The 20,394-nt window shown below is 38.9% G+C and overlaps 2 protein-coding genes across 3 annotated transcripts in view; one reads left to right on the plus strand and one right to left on the minus strand.

Moving 5' to 3' along the window:
• Positions 1 to 1,873: 1,873 nt before the first annotated feature.
• Positions 1,874 to 11,209, minus strand: LOC102503516. Its single transcript, XM_032479127.1, has 4 exons — positions 11,159 to 11,209; positions 7,919 to 8,094; positions 6,056 to 6,350; positions 1,874 to 2,885 (listed from the first exon to the last, which is right to left on the minus strand). The coding sequence occupies exons 1-4, from the start codon at positions 11,207 to 11,209 to the stop codon at positions 2,619 to 2,621; spliced, it is 789 nt and encodes a 262-aa protein (XP_032335018.1). The 3' UTR covers positions 1,874 to 2,618.
• MELK (maternal embryonic leucine zipper kinase) overlaps positions 7,923 to 20,394 on the plus strand; it is a 71,555-nt gene continuing 59,083 nt past the window's right edge. Inside the window, exons 1-6 of one of the 2 annotated variants that reach the window (XM_032478000.1) lie at positions 7,923 to 8,170; positions 13,286 to 13,381; positions 14,623 to 14,708; positions 17,290 to 17,406; positions 19,078 to 19,221; positions 20,098 to 20,166. In XM_032478000.1, the coding sequence (XP_032333891.1) occupies positions 13,324 to 13,381; positions 14,623 to 14,708; positions 17,290 to 17,406; positions 19,078 to 19,221; positions 20,098 to 20,166 (474 nt within the window). In that variant the 5' untranslated portion in view covers positions 7,923 to 8,170; positions 13,286 to 13,323. The remainder of the gene's footprint in view (positions 8,171 to 13,285; positions 13,382 to 14,622; positions 14,709 to 17,289; positions 17,407 to 19,077; positions 19,222 to 20,097; positions 20,167 to 20,394) is intronic. The other variant, XM_006187803.2, reaches the window with a different exon arrangement.

The raw sequence follows: 20,394 nt of genomic DNA on the forward strand, positions 1-20,394 counted from the left end.
CCTACAGTGAAAAAGAATATGAAAACGAATATACGTATGTACACGTATGACTGAAATATTATGCTGTACACCAGAAACTGACACGTTGTAAACTGATTATACTTCAATAAAAAAAAAAAATAAACAACTAAACCTAATTACTCCCCACCTCCACCAAAAAACCCTTTAATGTCTGAAGCAGTGAGTATATTTTTGTATGTTAGTGAGATGACTAGTGGCTGGAGGCTCCTGGAAAGCCTCTAAGGATAGGGGCTGGTTTTTGCTAGGAAAACCAACCATGTGGTTACGGTGTTGGAAATTTTAGCCCCACTCCCCCAACATCCAGAAAGGAGAGAGGTTGGAGGTTGACTTAGTCATTAATGGCCAAAAATTTAATCAATCATGCCCACATAGTGAAGCTTCTATGAAAAACCCTAACTGAAGTATTCGGAGAGGTTGCTGAACACATCAAGGTGCTGGGAGGGCGATGGTCCCGGAAAGGGCATGAAAGCTCTGCACCTCTTCCCATAAATCTTGCCTTATGCACCTCTTCTGTTTGGCTGTTCCTGTGTTGTATACTCTAATAATAAATTAGTAACGTACTAAGTAAACCATGTTCCAGAGTTGTGTGAGCTGCTCTATCAGATTATGGAACTTGAGGAGGAGATCATGGGAAACTTTGATTTATAGCTATTTGGTCAGAAGTACAGGAGGCCTAGACTCCAGATTGGGATCTGAAGTGGGGGCAGTTTTGTCGGAGTGAGTCCTTAACTGGTGGGGTCTAATGCTAACTTCAGGTAGAGAGTCAGAATTGAACTGCAGACACCCAGCTGGTGTCAGAAGTGTTTGGTCTAAGTAGTAGTACAGAAAAAAGTTTTTTTTTTCCCCCCAGTTTAGAGAGAAACTGATACAAGAGATACCTGCATTATTTCTTACTACTGCATATGAATCTATATTATCTCAATGAAGATTTCAATTAAAAATACACACAATATAGTAGTATAGAAAGTAATAACTAAGTCTTTTCTCCATGCCTTATCCGAATTCCATTTTCTTGAGGGAATGTTGACACTATAATAAAGTATACCTTTCTAGACATTTTCCTATGCTTACATATTTCTCTAAGCAAAAATGGGGCTTGCTATTTGTTTATGTCAGTAGCTTATTTTGTTCACTTGAAAAACAAACATCTTTCCATGGCATTTAGGGTTGCCAGATATGGCAAATAAAAATACAAAATGATCAGTAAATTTGAATTTTGGATAAATAATGGATTTTTTTTTAGTATAAATATGTCCCTAGTATGTTGCCATTTTATCTGTCAACCCTAAAGGCAGAATACTTACCTAATTCTTTTGAAAAATGGGTTGCATGGTATTCCACTGTATAATATTTAGCCTTTGCCTATTGATGATGGTGCTTTTTAGATAAGAGTGTTCATCATCATTCTCATTAATTCATAAAGTCCCTTATATTTGAATGGTACCTTAAATTGTTCAAACTTCCCTTATATTTCATTCAGCTAACATTAACCGAGAACTATAGTGGAAAAATCCTGGTTTTTGGATTCCTGGTTCTTATTCTTACCAGATAGCTAAACTTCTTGAGCCTCAGTTTCCTCATCTGTAAAATGGGAGTAAGAATACCTACTCTTCAGGATTAAAAATAATGTGTATGCAACTCATAGTACAGTGTCTAGGAGAGAATAGCACTCAAGAGATAATTCATTGTTATTTACAGTAATGTCAAGATCCTGTGGTAGGCACTAAGGGATTAAACAGAATTAAGAAACATATTGCTGACATTTTTGGTTACTTTTAATTCTGAAATAATTTCAAACTTATTGGAAGTTTGCAAGAATAGAGCAGAACAAGGAACTCCCATGTACTCTTCACCCAGATTCACTTATTCTACATTTTGTCCTATCATCATCGTCAATCTTCCCTATCCCCACCGTGTTTTCCTAAGAACAAGGACATTCTTTTACGCAACCACAATTTAATTATCAAAATTAAAAAATTTAACAAACTCCCAAAGTCGTTTTCAAATTCAAATTTCTGAAGTATTTTTTTTCCCTGAAGTATTTTTAACAGGTGTTTTGGAGCTATCTCCTTTTCTAGCAAGACTATGGCCAAAAACTTAATTTTGTGTGGCTTCCCATTTTATCTTGGCTTGCATATAAGAATCAAGGCATGGTTTGCAGCCTGAGGTGTGCTAATCTGGACGGCCTCGGAAAGGAAATAGCATCGCTATGAATGAACTGAAGACTGCTTCCTGTCCCCATGATGACTCAGCCTCACACAGCACTGACAGACACTCAGGCATTCATTCCACCACCAGAGAAGCACATCTCTCACCCTGCCTTGCCAGGCCCGGATACTGCTATGCTGGCAGAGTGGCTGCTTGAACTTTCTCTGAAACGCATCTCCTCATCTCCCTTTCCTGGTCAGCACCCCTCCCAACCCCAGCCCAGCACACAAGGCCCTTCACAAAGGGCTCCCTGCTTACTGGCTCTTCCTTCCTACCACACCTTGTCTCCTGTGCTCCACCCAACATACCTTTCTCCCAGGAGACTTGTGTTTTCTTGTCTCTGTGCTTCTGCACAGAGCTTCCCCTGTCTGGGGAATGCTCTTCCCTTGTCAAATTTTCCCTTTTTTTTCAAGGCCTAACTCCAGTACAAAATACTTCAATCCCCCGGTCAGAAATAATTGTTCCCCTCTCTGAGCTCCAACCTGCATGGCTGAGTGCACTTTGTTTAGTGCTTCCATTTGGTCCTCTATCAGACTTGGTTGTCTGTGGATCTGGCTCTTGTGTCTTTGAGCTTCCTTGGCCAGAAGCCACATCTCTTCTCTTCCTTTCTCTGGCATTGCCCTGAATGGGGTGAGCCATAGTGTAGACACCAGTAACTGATGAGAAAATGAACAGCACAAATTACCCTGTGTGAGAGGGGCAGACATGAGATGATGCATGTAAGTGCACATTAATTGTTCAAAAAACCTGTAGTCAGTTTTTATCATTGTTGCTAATGCTGCTATTATTGGTAGAGATGTTACATCTCAAATGGCTTGACCCACCCAGGTAATGACTCAAGAAACAGGGAGCAGCAGAATCATATCCAATCTCCTTATTGTCCATTTGAGGAAATAGGTCCACAGAGGGTCAGGCACTTCTTTCAGGTCAGTCCTCACAGCTCAGAGCCCTGCCTCCTTGTATCGGACAGTTTTGTCTTGCAGCATAATTACTCTCCTTAATTCAGTAATATTCAAACTCTTTTGAATATGTACACTCAACATAATTTTGAAAAATTTTAAGTAGATATCTAAATTCTGTCATAATTTAAAAAAGTACAACCTCTTATTTATATAGAATTCTAAATTAAAAAATGTTATTTTGCTTAGTATTCTTAACCATGTGAGGCAGACAGGATAGATTATATTAGCCCCATTTTACAGGCAAGAGTGTAAACAATCTCATATTTAGTTTAAGACAGATCTGGGATATAAACCCTAGGCTTCCACACTCACAACTTCTCTTTTCTCATGACTTTTTTTTTTGGTGGGGAGAAGGTAATTAGATATATTTATTTGTTTTTTCACTCGAGATACTGGGGATTGAACCCAGAATCTCATCCAAGCTAGGCAAGCACTCCTACCACTAAGCTATACCCTCCCCCACTCATGACTTTTTGATACATCATTTTGAAGTAATCTGATTTCACAATGCTTTACAGTGTAAGAGTAACATCTGTAACATCTAATTCTGGCAGGTTAACTCTTGAACCAACTAACTTAATTACCTTATAATCTGGCACATTTTAAGGCATTAATACCTCCAACTCAGTCTCACAGCTATGTTTGAGTGGCCCGTGAACGCAAACTACAGCAGAGCTGATCTTAAAGGATCAGGGGACGCAATATTTAAGCATGTTTTCAGTTCTTAGGCTGGGCCTGGCACACCCTCATCAACTGCTCAGATGGCATGTTGAGGCCACTAAGTAAGTGACAGGAGCAGAGGGAAGCCCATTTAGGGGTGGACACTGGTGACAAACAGAAGCAAGATCAGACCTCCACTTTTTAGATCTAAGCCCTACTGCTGGTCCACATCATAACCTGCAGGGTAGGAGGCAATACTTCCGGAGTCTAGAATATAGAAGGAAAGGGTCCAATTAACCTGCTTGCCTGGGGCCTAAAAGACCAAATAGCACTAATTTCATTTATGCCAAGTCAAGAAAATGGTTCATTCTTTCCTGATTTGGGTTTTAGGAAGAGAACTGATCATCAGGGAAACCAGAAAATTCCATCTCGAAGCTCAGCAGAAATAAATGGCAGGCATTTCCCTGATGGCAGAGGGACTAAGCAATCTACTGCTGTGTTCTTAATAGGAAACACCCATTTGGCTTAAGGGAAAAAACTACCTTGGCAACTTTTAGACTTCCCCAGGAGATGGAACCAGACCAAGGTCAGGGCCTGGGTGACCAATCCTGATAGTGAAGAACTTCTTCACAAAAGGGTCTCTGGGTAGGGTCTACAAACACCCTAAACTTCCAAGAAAAAAACTGGAGTTTCTTCATGTTTCCCTGGGGAAAGGGGCCTTCCCTTCTCATAGATCCAAGAAAAGGTTAAAATCCTTAGCTAGAGAAAAGTACTAAGTCAGTTGCAGGCAAGGATAAGGAAACCACCAGATACACCCAGAGTCAGCCAAGTCTGAGAACTCACAAAGCTGTCACTGAAGTTAGAACACAGACTCACAGCAGAGACATCTGAGTATTGCTTTTTGTGCTCTTCTTTCTTATTGTATTTCAAATTCTTTCCCAAACAAGGCCCTCGGAACTCCCAGGTTCAAGTATGCCCCTGGGGTTGGTCCACTGCTGTCTTGTATTCATGCTTGGGTATTCATTCACCAACATTAAACCCGAGGATAGAAGATGTGACAAAGCAGGACTCCCTTCTCCCTGGCACAAGTCCTTTGCTGGTTTCAGAGGTGGATGGGGCCAATGTGGAAAACACACAGGAACTCATCCTTGGAACTGGGGTGGGATGAAAGGTGCCTGCCATGAACCATCTTTTCCATGAAACTTGCCTTCCAGTTTGAAGATACAGCAGAAAATAAACTACTTTGAAGATACTGGGTAACAATTCCAAAAACAAAAAAACACATGCATCCAATGCACTGTGATTTCATATATTCTGGGTTTAGTTCAGCTGGTGAGTGAGCTGTGTGACGCGTTCACCTTGATAGCCAGATGAAGCCACTTCCCCGAGGAAGCCCACTCTATTGTTGACAGTGTGACAGGCCAAGGAGTGTTGGAAAGGGCACAAGAACCCTGAGATCACCTGAAAATTCTTGGCCGGGAAGGAAATTTCATGAATGTGGTCTTCCAAGCAAATGACACCAAACTTCCCCGGGTGCTGCTCAATCACTGTGTTGCCTGTTAGAGGGATGATTTTATTCTTGACCTTGGCTTGTCCATGTTTCAAGATGACTTCTCCAACAGACTTCAGATTTGGAAATTCCCAGGTCACAGAAGTTTCCACCGTAGGAAGCATTTTTTATGGTTTGAAGAGTTACTTTCCCAAAGACACTGTTCGGCCAACTGATGTCCTTCAAAGTCCAACTACCCCCATTCCTAGGCTCTCAGATGGCTGACATTCTTTACTGGGCGTGTTTCCCTTAACAAACTAACAGCCCTAGGTAATGCTTAATCTCACAATAGCTCAGGCTGGCTTGTTTCAGCCCACTTTATAAGAGTCAAACCCCACTGCCCTAAACAGCTGACCTCAGCTACACCCAGTCAGAGACTTGTGCACCAGGCACCTTGTGACCCGACCTTATAAAAGGCCCCAATAACCAGCCCTAGGAGCTCACACAGGCACCCCTCGCCTGTGTGTCCCACTATTGCCTACAACAGTGTACCCTAATAAACTCCTTTCTATTCTTATACTTAATCTCTGGTATTCTTTTACCAACCCGCATGTCACTGGCTCACCAACCGGCCACCCCGTTGTCTTACAATAGACACCACCAAAAATCTCATTCAAGCGAGTCTTGTAACAGTCCTCTGCACCAGTAAACTCACCCCATTAATCCTCTGGATGCATACAACAAAGGCCAGGGAATGTTTATCTAGCACTTCCAAGCCGCGAGGTTTCACTAGCAGTCGTCTGAGGCACACCCTGTCCCGTAGTTGCCGCCAGGAATCATGTAAGACCCATTCTAGTCGCTCAAACTTGAGCTTTTCCTTTCCTCTGCTCCTTCTTTTGCAAAAAGCTCCTGCTTTGCCTGGGAGACTCCGAGGGTCTGATAAACCTTCCTCTCCTTCAGGAAGTTTTCTGGAACCAAAGGGAGGCTTTCTCTTGCTGTCCCTCCGCCATCTTTCCAACGCTGAGACTACAGCTCATGCGCAGCCCCACTGCGTGGAGAAGAAGGGAACCGCTCTAAGTCTGCTCGACCATAGAGACGGCTACTCTAGCTCCTAATGGGGGGCCCTGGCTGGGCCACGCCATTTTAGCAGCGGTGAATCGCTGAGGTCTTAATAATCCTGATTCCTGACCAAAGTTGCACGAAGTTTCCTTGGCACCGCTTCCAAACTTTTTAGAGCCGTGCCATCTTCAAAAGCCAGCCCTTTTCAACTGTTTGAAGTTGGGTTATAAACATCGATCATAATTTTGAATAGTTACAAAGGTTGTAAGTTTTGAATTATTGTAAACTTTGGGGCGGGAGGTAATTCGGTTTGTTTGTTTGTTTGTCTGTTTGTTTGTTTAAATGTAGGTACTGAATATTGAACTCAGGACCGCATGCATGCTGCGCATGCACTCTACCACTGAGTTATATCTTCCCCCCTTATTGTAGATATATATTTTAAACCTGATTATTGTAAACCTCTGAAAGTAAAGCTGTAACTGCTTTAAAGATAGCCAGTGGATTGGAAATACTGGAATGATTTGATACCCACTATCACTCAATTAAAAAATATACGAGCAAAATACACGGTATCTTTTTTAACTTGCTCGTTTTCCTTCTTTTTTCTCCTTACTTATATTTCTGTTCCAAAGAATGTTATCTTAGTGTAATTTTTTTTTTTGCTTGAAAATCTTTTGTCCCGTGCTGTATTGTACTTTATTGTGATAAAAACACATATATAACACTATTCCACTTCATGGGTAGGCAGAGCAGAAAATTTTTAGGGCAGTGAAATACTCTGTATGATACTATAATGGTAGAGACACCTGATTATGTATTTGTCTAAACCCATAAAATGTACAACACCAAGAGGGAACCCTCATATTAAGTTACGGTCTGGGTAGTAATGTAAGTTCATCATGTGTAACAGATGTACCATTCTGGTGGGGGATATTATTGATAATAAGGGAGGCTATGCCTGTGGTGGGGGCAGAGTTTAGGAGGAATCCCTGTACCTTCTTAAATTTGCTGTGAACCTAAACTGCTTTAAAAAAAAAAGTCCATTAAAAAATACATGTATAAATTTATACTTAATATTTTTTCTTTCCTTTGGCTACGATTTTTAATTTTTTCCTTGTCGCTCGACTTCTAACAACTGTAATTCATAAAGCTGATGAAAGTCACATAAATAATGACCGAACAGTAAAACATATTAGGACTTCTACTGTGATGCTAGGTTAGTGTTTTCTGGTACCTTGAGTTATCTAATGGACAATTTGGCCCCTGGGGGTTTTATTCCTCGTGGCAACACATTTTAGTAAGATTTGGAGAGGAAGCGGTATACTTGTTTTTTGTTGGATGGGAGAAGTGCCACTGGGCAAGGGGAGGACGAAAATGAGATCTGCGTCTTGTCTGCAGATCCATTTAGGAAACAACTTAAGAAAGTTGAATTATGCTTAAATTTTGTACGTCCACGCCACCAGGAAAATCTTCAAGGGCCCTACGGGGGAAGAGTACTCCAGTTTGAAAACCAAGTTACGCCTCAGCCGCCCAGTAGGCCACTCGGCCACCCAGCTCCCGGGCCAGCCAGCCCAGCTCCGGGTCCGAGGGCGACCACGCCCCCGCCGCGCCCCGCCCCTTCCGGCGCGGGAGGTTTGAGTCCCTTGGCGGGCGGAAGCGGCCAGAACCCGACCGTTCAAAGTCTTCCCAGGGGCTCTGCACTCGCAGATTTGCTCCGGACCGCCGGCCTTAGTCCTGCCCAGCGCGGTCCCGCCTGGCTCTCTGCCTTCAGGTCAGTGTCCCGCCTTGGGTGAGGGCCGAGGTCCCGGCTGTGCGCGGCGTGGGGGCGGCGGCGCGAGCCCAGTGTGCTTCCGGCTCACGGGAGACTGAGGAACTTCACCACAGCCCCGCCTTAGAAGCGCGCCCCCCTCTATGCGGTAACCTCTCCGAACCCCGGTTTTCTCCTCTGTTAAGTGGGGATAGTGAACGTACCCGCCTCCGGCTTATCTACGAAGTGTGCAGGCAAACCATTGGCCACCTAGGAGTCTGTGATTGATGTGAATTCCCGTTTCCATGATCCTGACGGTCTCCGGGAAAGAAGTTCAAGAAGGGTTTCGAGTTATTTCTGTTCATACAACTCAGCTTACTGGGGCAGTCCCGTAAAAAAGGAAATGTGTTATTTCTTATCACCTCCTTTTCAGAGTCCAAACCCTTCCTCTCCCTTTGCCTTCTTAAAGTAGTGGCTTAAGAGGCTCACACTGAGAGTGTACACAAAATGGTATTAGCTGTAAAGGAGTGGCTCCCACCCAGAAACCAATGGGTGAAGAGACTTCCAAAGGAGGGCGTCCCAGGAGAGCGATCAGGCCTCTAGCACCTAGGATGAGTAATTGTTCCTGAGATTCACCTTTGGTATTTCTCTTTGGTAGTAGAAGGGGGAAGGAATAGGGGGTTCAGAGTTGCCTGGAGTTTTGCCTAGAGGCCAGTATTCCTAGCTTTTTTGTACATATTTTGGTTTCTGTTTCTGTGTTATGTGACAACTCAGAAACGCCCTTACTGCATCTTCATGGGCTTGTCTCACCAGTGGATCTGTCCTTTCTGTGTGTCTACCGTGAACCAAGGAGATGGCCAGATTGGTCCCTTATTACCTTTAGGAATGAATGCCTCTTTGTTGGTGCTCCCAGAAACCTTTGCAAGGGAGCAGGACCGGATGTTAATTAAATATATTACAAGGCCGCATTATAAGCCATTTGTATTCTACTTCTCATTTGAAATATCCTCAGCCTCAATGTCTTACGAGGCTCACTAGATGAGGTAGATGTATTACACAACAGGTAATAGCATAGTCCAAATAATACTATATTAATAAGAATGTGCCCCCAATTTGTTGCTCTCTTATAAAATGTACTGATAAACTTCCTCCCGCTAAGTAGGCAATTCCTTGTTTCCCTGAGGTCCAAACCCCAATTGTATATACCTCCAATTCTTCTATTTAATCACATTCAGAAGGACATTCATGTGTTTCATTGGGGTCTAGTTTCCTTCTTCATTATCTATAGTTGAGAGACTGCCTTCTACATTGATTGTATACTTCCTTTAGCAGTAGTTGGGTTACTCCAGTCACAAGTCTTTCCTGTATTCTGTATTTCCAAACTCTAGAGGGTAAACAGAGCACTTTAGAACCAGGTCCACATCCAGAAAATTTAAAAACCAAGTAAAATCTGCTATCATTATAGCAGTTTTTTTTTAAATTGAGTTATAGTCATTTTACAATGTTGTGTATTACAGCAGTTTGCAAAATAAACACGTTTTCTTATACAGTAGCAAAAATGATGTTCCCTGGATTCAGTAGATACAATTTAGGCCCACATTGGTATTATTCACCTAAAGACATGGTGTGATTTGAGGGAAGGGGGTAGATAAGAAAATGGAAGACAGAAGAAGAGGAGATGTGTGATTCAGTCTTATATTGGTGCAAGTTGATCTTTGCTAGTTGACCAGAGGCCATAACCTGGAACTTGCAAACTCATTTGGGAAAAATCTATCAAGAAGTGGTTATGACACTCATATATCCCTCATCTGGGAAGTGAATTCCAACATCATACCAGTTGCTTTCTCTTTCTGAGTATGGTAGTTTGAAATAGCCCAGTCCTTTTTATGGAATTTAGGCCTGTGCACTGGTGGTAATTGGGATTCTTATATTTCCTAAGGCCTACATCTTTCCTTTTGTCCATTTCCGTCTCGTGGTTTTTAAACTTTGAAACGTCTCTTTGTGTTACCTCTTTAGCACCTGTGTTCTGAATATCCCAATACTGCATTAGTTGGGGCTTTGCTCTTTAAGGAACCTTATAGCCTGCTTTTATAGCAGACAACTTTCTAGACAAGATTTATAGCCTGACATTTCTAATCTTCTATTCCTTCTCTTCTCCCTCATCAGGATCTCAAAGATTTCTTAGCCTCGTGTTGACCTCTGTTTTTGCCTGTCTTAAAAATTCTTAGTCCTGTGATTCCTGTCTTTTTGTGGTGTGGTTCTATTTAATTCCTACATTTGTTCCAATGACAAATGCCCTTTAAAAGATTTCTGAGTTAGTATTGTTGTTAAGAATATTTCTAATCCTGTGTCTCAGGTGCCCAGGGAGAATAAATATTTCCTCTGTGATGTCTGCTTGCCTGGGACAACTTTTGCCACTCCAGTGGAAGCAGGAATATTTCATTTTATATCACCAACTTTCCATTAGTATCAGGACCTGATTTGGCTTCTTTTGTTTGCCTACTCCATTCATGCAGGTTTAGCTAGATTAAAAGTTCAACCTGCTTATTAAGTTGGTCCAATGCCATCTCTTCCTAGGAAATGACTCATTATTTCTTGGATCAGAATGTCTTTTGCCATGATCTTTATCTTTCTTGCTATTTCAGCTTTGATAATTGAGACTGAAAATGTTTTTTATTTTTTCAAAGCTGATTTTTTTTCCTTAGATTTTGATATTTTTTCTTCCAAAACTTTTTGCTCCAGTGTTCAGTTCACTGGCCAAATTTTTGCAGGCTTTTTACTTGCTGATGATAACATACCTTTTATCTCCAAATAAAATGATTCATGGAATTAGAGTGCTTTAGGCATTTTAAAAGGATATTTAAAGGGATATTTGAAAAAAATATTCTGTAGCTCTTGGGCTTTTGATAATTTCATTCAGTTTTTTTCTTCACCTCAGTTTAAGAAGATGGCTCATCCTCAATGTAGTAAGGATCTTCCCTATTGCTCTTGTCTTTTCCTTTATAAACTCACCACACTCCTGAGGTTGAATTCATATTCTTGGTTTTCCAAAGTCATGACCATTATTAACGCTTAATAACATGCTGGTCACTCAGCTCTGGATAAGCCAGGATGAAGGACAGGGAACTTGAAGGCAGTGAACATGGTGCGGGCCGCTTAACCCAACAGCCTTCAGCAGACTTCCTAAATCTCTGCCTGTTGGTGAAGGGAGACTCTCTGGCTCAAGAAAGGAGCAGTAGCACCAGCTTTCCACTACTGAGAGGCAGTAATTAAAATGTATGAGTTTTGCACTTTCCAGGTGGAACTTTGCTCAAGTCCCAATTGGCTATGTGTGTACTTACCAAATCTAAGTGTTAGAAACAGTGAGGTCCTGGGATCCTGAACCCTGTGCCTGCCATAACTAGTCCACTGCTGGGTCACTGAGGGAGATTTGTGCACAGGAATCAGGCCAGGCAAGGGAGGAATTCATCACTAGCCTCAAGGCCCTTTATAAACTCCAGAGCCCTTGGTCTGCTGTGCTGGATTATATGGGAGATTCTTTGTTCTTGACTCACTGACCTCCACTTCCTGGGCCCCTCTGATTCCTACTCAGCTTTCTAAGGGGTGTGGGAGCATCTCTTCCCAAGGTTGAAATCTCAAGTCCTGTCCTTTCATATTAGCCTCTGGGAAGAAGAGCTCCTAAGAGAAACTGTACTTATATAGGTTCAGAGCTTCATTCCATGTCTCCGTATAAAGAAAACTCCACTTTGCAGCACCTAAACTCAGATGCTAGGACTTGACCTATATATGAACACTTCTATTTTTAGAAATCAACTTCCTAGAAACTTTCTTTTACTAGTTTTGCTTTTTCTTCCTTCTTGGCTTCCCTGAAACTGTATTCTTCTAATTCTTAACCTTCCTAGTTGTTGTCTCCATAGTCTTCCTCTTGCCACCGCTAACTATAGGTATGTCTGTATATTTTTTTAAAGATTTGTCTTTCACTTTTAAGTCTTTATTATAATTGATTTTGTGTGTGGTGTGAGGTAGAGATCCAGTGTTCTTCTTTCCAATATGCCTAACCATTTGTTCCAGCTCCAAATCTGCATTTCCTTTTGCTGGTACCTCTGAAAGCAGTTTCAGTTCAGTACATGGTCAACCTTTTCTTCCTCTGGGATCTTTGCACCTAAATTCCCTCTTTCTGGAATGCTCTTCCTCTCATTCTTTTTGTGCTAACAGCTCTTGTTAAGGCCTACTGACCACAGACCATTAGGAACACATCTGTAGTTAAAGGAACATTAGGTGTACTTAGCTTACTGCATCAGAGAAGGTAATGTATATATATTCTGGATAAAAATCCATTATTATAAGTGTCACAAATATTTTCTCACATTTATGTTTTTTTATTTTTATTTATTTGTTTAACTTTTTTTTTATTGATTTATAATCATTTTACAGTGTTGTGTCAAATTCCAGTGTAGAGCACAATTTTTCAGTTATACATGAACACATATATATTCATTGTCACTTTTTTTTCTCTGTGAGCTACCATAAGATCTTGTATATATTTCGCTGTGCTATACAGTATAATCTTGTTTCTCTATTCTACAATTGTGAAATCCCAGTCTATCTCTTCCCACCCTCCGCCCCCTTGGTAACCACAAGTTTGTATTCTATGTCTGTGAGTCTATTTCTGTTTTGTGTTTATGCTTTGTTTGTTTTTTTTTTCAGATTCCACATATGAGTGATCTCATATGGTATTTTCCTTTCTCTTTCTGGCTTACTTCACTTAGAATGACATTCTCCAGGAGCATCCATGTTGCTGCAAATTATGGGTTTTTTTTTAAATGATGTCTTTGGATATGCAGAAGTTCTTAATTTTAATGTTCAATGTGTTATTATATTTTTTATTAGCACTTTCTGTATCTATTTAAGAGATCCTCTTCCATCCTGAAATGATGACAATGTCCTATTAAAAGTTTTAAAGGTTTACCTTTCTTATTTAAGTCTTTACTTGATCTGGAACTGATTTTTCATATAGCTAATCAGTTTTTCCAGTATCATTTATATGCCTAGGGCTTACTTATATTTGTAGTTACAAGAGTGAAGGAGATAATCTCTTAATAGTTCCTTTTTTGATCATGTACCATTATTGTCTTACAGGTTCTTTTTTAATTTTGAGCAAAACTTCCAGGAGGACTATGAAAGATTATGATGAACTTCTTAAATACTATGAATTATATGAAACTATTGGGACAGGTAATTATTTTTTTCTTGGAGAGGATAGATCATCTATTTGAGAGTATAGTGTATGGGCAGCCAGGAGCTTTTTAGCCTAACCTATGTAGTTTTAAAATTCTTCAACCTACTTTAGTAAGAAAAAATGGAGCAAGAGAAGAGAGTTGTAGGAGAGGCCTTATAGGTCATTTTATATAGAATAAAAGTCATTAAAGAGTTTTGAGCCAAGGAGTGATCTGACCTTTGTTTTTAAGGGTCACTCTGGCTGCTTGGTTGTGAAAAGATTGGCTGAGAGAGGGCAAGGGCAGAAGCAGAGAGATGTTAAAAGGTTATTGCAATTATTTAGGTAAGTGATGCTGGAGATGATGGTTATTTGGTTGGTGATAGAATTGAAGGTAGTGGGATTCTTTGTATAGAAAGGGGTGGGATTCTGTATAGACACATAAACACATGTACATACATGTATTTGTGTGTGTGTTTTAATTTATTGAGGCATAACACAATAAAATATGCAAAGTGTACTAATTTTGATGAGTTTTAGATACATATACACCCATATGTTCCCTGCTTATATCAGGACATAGAACATTTCCAGTCAGTGCCTGACTCCTTTCCCCCAAAGTAAACACTGATATATTTTGAAGACAGAGCCAGTGGGATTTGTTGATGAGTTAGATGTGAGGTGAGACAAAAGAGAAGAGCTGAGGGTGGCTCCTGGATGTTTGGCCTAAGCATCTAGGAAAATGGAGTTGCCACTTACTGAGATGGGGAAGACCATGGGAGGGACTACCAGGAGCTTCTTTTTAGAAGTGCTTCTTTTAGATACCTTAATGTAGACAATTACCTAGCTTTTGATCCAGTTTGAGACATAATTGCTTATTTTTACAGTTTTAAAACTGAATCGAAATTTCATATTGTCTTTTGTTTCTGCAACTTTATATTGTGTTCTAGCAATGTTAATTATAAAACAAATTTCTGAAGAGTTTTATTCTCTTTTCCTACTTCTTCACTGCAAAATGAAAGCTATTCTATTATGGAAAAAAAGAGTCTTTAGCTAGACATTGGATGAGGAGAGGTTAGGGTCATGGCTGACACTTTGGAAGCAACAGGAAGAAAGAGCCACAAACTTCAGGAAAATATAGATCAGTAGAGCCTTATAAAAGTAAATGGAAAGATGTTTGTGCCTGAGGCCTCAGTTTGCTCTGATGGTGGTATTTAAGTTAGTTTGCTTATTTCTTCATAATACGTTTTCTCATACTTAGGTGGCTTTGCAAAGGTCAAACTTGGCTGCCATATCCTCACTGGAGAAATGGTAGCTATAAAAATCATGGATAAAAATGCACTAGGGGTAAGTTTAACATTATTTTAAAAATATTTATAGATCAGCTTTGTAAATTGAAACCTGAATTTGCTCTAATGTTCTAGTTACTGCTCTTTTATTAGAATAACATTTCCATAGCCAGTTATGTGTAAATCTATGGTTTTAAGAAGTAATCTGGGGAAGGGGTTACTTTTTCCTTAATTTTAATGCCAGGTGATGGCATATATTTGAAATCTGAAGGATCCATTTTTTTGCAGTTGTTTTGTAGTCTTGTGGGTGTTTCTAGGTATTGATATCCCCCTTTATCTTCTCATGGTACCCTTACTAAATGTTGATCTATTTTATAGTTTAGATAGATCCTCCGTCCCAGAATTTTATTCAAAGTGACCTTAGAAGTTATCTAATGAAATCCTTTTCCTAATCAGTCTCTTTTTCCTCTACATGAATGCTTCCAGGATTGAGATGCTCATTACCTCCTAAAGCAGCCCATTCAGTTTGTTATGTTGGCTATAACATACATAAAGTTTTCTGTTTTTCTATTAAGGGGCGATCTGTCTCTGTTATGGTCTTTTTGGCATTATATACTCTTTCCAGTGTTCGAAGTCATCCTGAGTGGTCTTTTTTCCTAATTCTTTCTGCCATCCCTTGTATGGTTTGGCTTCTGTACTTTGTTCTGGTCTCTACACTGAAAATTCACTAGTCTTTTAGTATATATTGTGACTGTTTCTTTTTTTGGAGATAAATTTTAAAAATTAAAAAATGTCTTTTTTTCCTTTGACCAAAAATCTCTGAATGTTAAAAAAAACATTTTTTATTCTTCATGGTTGAGTTAGCATCATAATTATTATTAGTATACAGTTGAGTAAAACAACACAAACATTTTATAAATGCTGACAATTATCAAACATTAAAAAATAACCATTTACTGAAAATGCATTTTCATATTGGACTTTTATGTTGGACTTTTTTTTGGGGGGGGTAGTCTCCCTTGTTTCTGGAATGAGACAGAGTTTAACATCCACTGTTACCTTATTTTGTGCTGATTAACATACATAAATAGGGTGAGGGTATAGCTCAGTGGTAGAGTGCACACTTAGCATGCACGAGGTCCTGGGCTCAGTCCCCAGTACAATCAATCAATCGACCAATCAATAAAATTACCTCTCCCCAAAACAAAACAAACCATACATAAATAAGTTAAAGAGAATATAAGTTTTATTATAATAATGTCACTCAATTCTTTAAACTTCTTCTAAAATATATGCCAAAATTACACAGTGATCTATCAGAAATAATTTCTAATAATCTATCAACTGACAATTCAGGCTGTATTTTAATATTTTTGTTTTTTAGTGCTCAATACTGTATTTATTAAACTAGTAAAAAGGCACTAAAAACCACTTTTCTTGAGCATTTAAACACTGATTACAAATCTGATTAATTCCCTTAATTTAAACTTTAGTTACACCTTTAGTATGACTTGGACACAGTATTAGTTGGACACATTAGTATTAATTGGACACACAAACACTAAAATAACAAATAAAATGTGAACTGTTGCTACAAAACGTATCATCACACCAATACTCAAAACTTACTCTGAAGCATCAATATGATGACATTAATTCATTATTTTAAAACTTACTTTTATAGTTTCTATTGTTGTTGTGCTTATTTTAGTTATTTCCTAGGAGTTCAAAAATATTTTGATTACTCCCAGGGTTTTAGTCATTAGACTCCCACTCCCCTCAAAAAAGAAAAAAAGATGATCATATCAGAATAGTGAAAGTTACAATTGATACTTGGTCAAGAACTAATATCTGGTTGCATGGCCCTAGATAATTGGATCTTAAGCCACTAATCATTAATTAGATCGAGTCTCATTTTATAATAAAGTTTTACTTGTTTACATTATGAATATCTGGATTTCTATCTTTAATATGGATTTAAAAATTTTTTCAGCTTGGTTTGTTCTCCTCTCCAACTAACTTCTTTTTTAGGGGCAGGGCAGAGGTAATTAGATTTATTTATTCATTTGTTCATTTATTCATTTATTTATTTTAATGGAGGTACTGGGGATTGAACCCAGGACCTCGTGCATACTAAGCACACATCTACCACTGAGCTATACCCTTCCCCTTCCCAATCAACTTCTTATTTTGGAAAATTTCAAAATTTGAAAACTCCTTGAAAAGTTGGAAAACAGAGACAGTGAATAAGCTGTGTACCTTTTACCTATGTTCACCAATTTTTGGTTCAGCATGCTCCTTCATGGATGTTTCTGAGACCGAAGCGGTAGCCCAGGCATGCACACTAAGCAGTGTTTCTGTCATTTTCCTTGTTTGGAGTGCTAACCTTCTAAAGGGAGTCAGAAATTATGTTAATTGTTCTGGGTGTTGTACTATTGCACCCCATAGACCTTATCTTTTGTAAGACCCTCAAGGCCTTTTTTTAAATGTACACACAAATAAGTTTGGTTATATATTTCTATATTGTTGAACAAATTGTTTTGTTGCTTTTGCTACTCAGTATTAAAGTTGTTGATACTGATGCTTGGAACAATTCCCAAATAGGTTTCTTGCTCATTTAATACAATGTTTTGTCACAGAGTGATTTGCCCCGGATCAAAACTGAAATTGATGCCTTGAAGAACCTAAGACATCAGCATATATGTCAACTCTACCATGTGCTAGAGACAGCCAACAAAATATTCATGGTTCTCGAGGTCAGTAGTATGCTCCAGAGACCTAAAGGTATTTGGTCACTGTCAGTCTGTTTGGGCTGCTCTAACAAATATCACAGACTGGGTAGCTAATGAACAACAAATTTATTTCTCACAGTCCTGGAAGCTGACAATTCCAAAATCAAGGCACCAGCATGGTTGGGTGAGGGCCCTCTTCCTTGTTCATAGCTGGTACCGTATTGCTGTGTCCTTACATAGTAGGAGGGACAAGGGGTCTCTTTAGAGCCTCTTATAAGAGTATTAATTCCATTCATGAGGGCTCCACATGCTTAGAAATACCTATGTATATTTTATATATATCTATGTGTTTTTTACATTTATCAGCTGTGTATGTGTAGCTTATTGGCTTCTGCACACAAATGGTCACATACTGTAATATTATTCTGTACCTGTTTTTCTCCCTCATTTAGTATTTTAGCTTAGAGACCATCTATGTACATTCATAGAGATTTCCAATGTTTTTGTTTCATTTTATTTTGTATTTCTTTACTTGAAAATATAAAGTAGTCTGCTCTTTATGTAAAATTTATTGGCTAGCATCTAAAAAATTGACCATTTAGGTATAATTTATATATGATAAAATAAATACATTAATTATATAGTTTTTGAAAGAGATATGTACCCATGTACTTCCCACTCTATTCAACGTACAAACATTTCCATTACACCAGAAGGTTTTCCCTGGCCCTTGAAAGTTAATCCCTGTAACCCCACCTCCCATTGCTCTTCTCAACAATCGCTGATCTGATTTTTATCACCATAGGTTAGTTTTATCTATTCTAGAATTTGATATAAATGGAATCATAAAGTGTGTACTCTTATTGGAGATTGTTTCATATCAGTTCATAAAGAGCTTCCTCTTTTTTTTTAGAATGGCTGCATAGAAGGCCATTTTGTACCTGTGCAATGATTTATGTAGTGTGAGCACGTCTGGATTGTTTCCAGGGTTTTGCTGTTACAAGCAGTGCTTCTGCACTGACTGATCTTGAATGTGCATAATTTTTGATGATGAGTAAGACTGTAGCTATAGGAACAGTTCCTAAGTGTGAGCCTATGAGGTCAAAAGCTATCTACATCTATAATTTTAATTGATACTACTATGAAATGAAATTTTAAATGAAAATGCCAGTTTATAGAATAATGGAGCTGCTCTGGAGAAGAAGGGATAGAAAGCCTAGAGCTTTGTGCTCTAGTACCCGTTCTCTTGTAACCTCTAGGGAACTCTGTAGAGTTGAGGTCCTTCTAGTACAGACTTAAAATCACTGATCTTTGGGATGGGGAAGCAATAATTGCTGCTGTTTTTTGTTTGTTTGTTTGTTTCAGGTAATTACACTAAGTGTGAGTGCACTAAGAGGAGAATGGGTTTTAATACTTTGCTATAAAAAATATAAAAACCCTGAATGAACTTAAAAATCACAGTGATGGTTCTACTTTTGCTTATTGGTAATAAAACTATTTGAAAGCAAGAGCTATTCTCTTTCTTGGAATACTGTTGACTTGTTTGATCCTGAGAGTGTATTTTTGAATATGCCTTACTTAATTCCCTTGCTTATAAAATATCTCTGAGTTAAGTATAATTTTTTTACTTCAAATTCCTCTGAAGTGATTTTTGTAAGAAGTAACAATATCTGTGTGACTCTGTTGCTCTTGAAGTATTGCCCTGGAGGAGAGCTGTTTGACTACATAATTTCCCAGGATCGTCTGTCGGAGAAGGAGACTCGAATTGTCTTCCGTCAGATACTATCTGCAGTTGCTTATGTGCACAGCCAGGGCTATGCTCACAGGGACCTCAAACCAGTAAGTGACTGTGTCTCAGATGGTCACCTAAAATAGTTTGACATCATTTACCTGTCATTACTAAGTTTTCAGATGTTCTTTCTCTCTAGAATCTATCTTGGATTTGCTTTTTTGTTGTTGTTCCACTCACAATGTATCACTTCTTTTTCCTCCTTTACTTTTGACTCCTGGTAGGCTCTTCTGGATGGACTTATTATTGGCATTCTATTTCTCTGTCAATTGTGTGTGACATTACAAATATCTTAGTAATCAGCTGCAGAATATAAACCTCAGCGGTTTATTTCTAGAAAAGAAGAATTTTGAGTATTTTCTTTGAGAATATTGCCATTGAGTATTTTACTTTCAATACTCTTTTCCTAACCCCATCTTCCTTTATTTTAATTCCATTATGCTTCAGAAAGGACCAGTTCAATGAAATGGACAGAATAGAAGGACAATAAAAATTTGATACTCTTAAGTCTGTAGGCTCTGACTAATATGCATGATGGTGAATGTGGATTTTAAGTTATTTGGTACCAGGGTTAGGGACCTAGAATTGATCTAATAAGATATACCCAACCCTTTGGTTTGAGTCACTCTTCTGGTTCAAACTTGCCTTTGGCACACATTGTGTTTGCTTGTAGTTGAACCTCAGAGCACCAAGGAGAAAATGGTTTATGCTAATGTGCCTAGTGGGGGAGTGGGATAGTTACCAACATTCCTCTTCTCTTCCCTTCTATACTTCTTGTCATTTAATTTTTTTTTTTAATGAGTTTCACTCTTGTAACCAGGCTGTTTAATATAAAAAAAACTTAAGGTGATTTTAGAAATAGGTAGAGGGGGATTGTGACATAAGGAAGACAGTGTATATTTATGTAAATATCTTTGTTTTTCCAGGAAAATTTGTTGTTTGATGAATATCATCAGTTAAAGCTGATTGACTTTGGTCTCTGTGCAAAACCCAAGGTAAGTACAGAAATAAAAATGCATTTATTTCCTTTGTCAGTGCAACTCTTAGTGTGTTACTCTTGCACTGACGTCTACTTTATTGAGCCTGGTTGCATCCATTGAGAAGAATGTTTAATTTCATGCTTTTTATAAGTTCTCTAATTCTAATATGTAGCCAAGATTGAGAACCACTGCTCTAGATCCAGGGTTGGTCCTGCTGAAGACACCATGGATATGCTGTGAGAG

This window comes from Camelus ferus, chromosome 4 (assembly GCF_009834535.1).
Source record: "Camelus ferus isolate YT-003-E chromosome 4, BCGSAC_Cfer_1.0, whole genome shotgun sequence".
Taxonomy (NCBI): Eukaryota; Metazoa; Chordata; class Mammalia; order Artiodactyla; family Camelidae; genus Camelus; species Camelus ferus.

Excerpts from the sequence above, each read along its gene's own strand:
- LOC102503516 (XM_032479127.1), bottom strand. The coding sequence starts at position 11,209 with ATGGTCATGACTTTGGAAAACCAAGAATATGAATTCAACCTCAGGAGT. Across the intron at positions 8,095-11,158 it reads AATTCAACCTCAGGAGTGTG|AGCCCCTGGGAAGACTTTGA; the intron begins GTGAGTTTATAA and ends CTGCGAGTGCAG. Across the intron at positions 2,886-6,055 it reads GCATCCAGAGGATTAATGGG|TTACTGGTGTCTACACTATG; the intron begins GTGAGTTTACTG and ends TTTTCTCATCAG.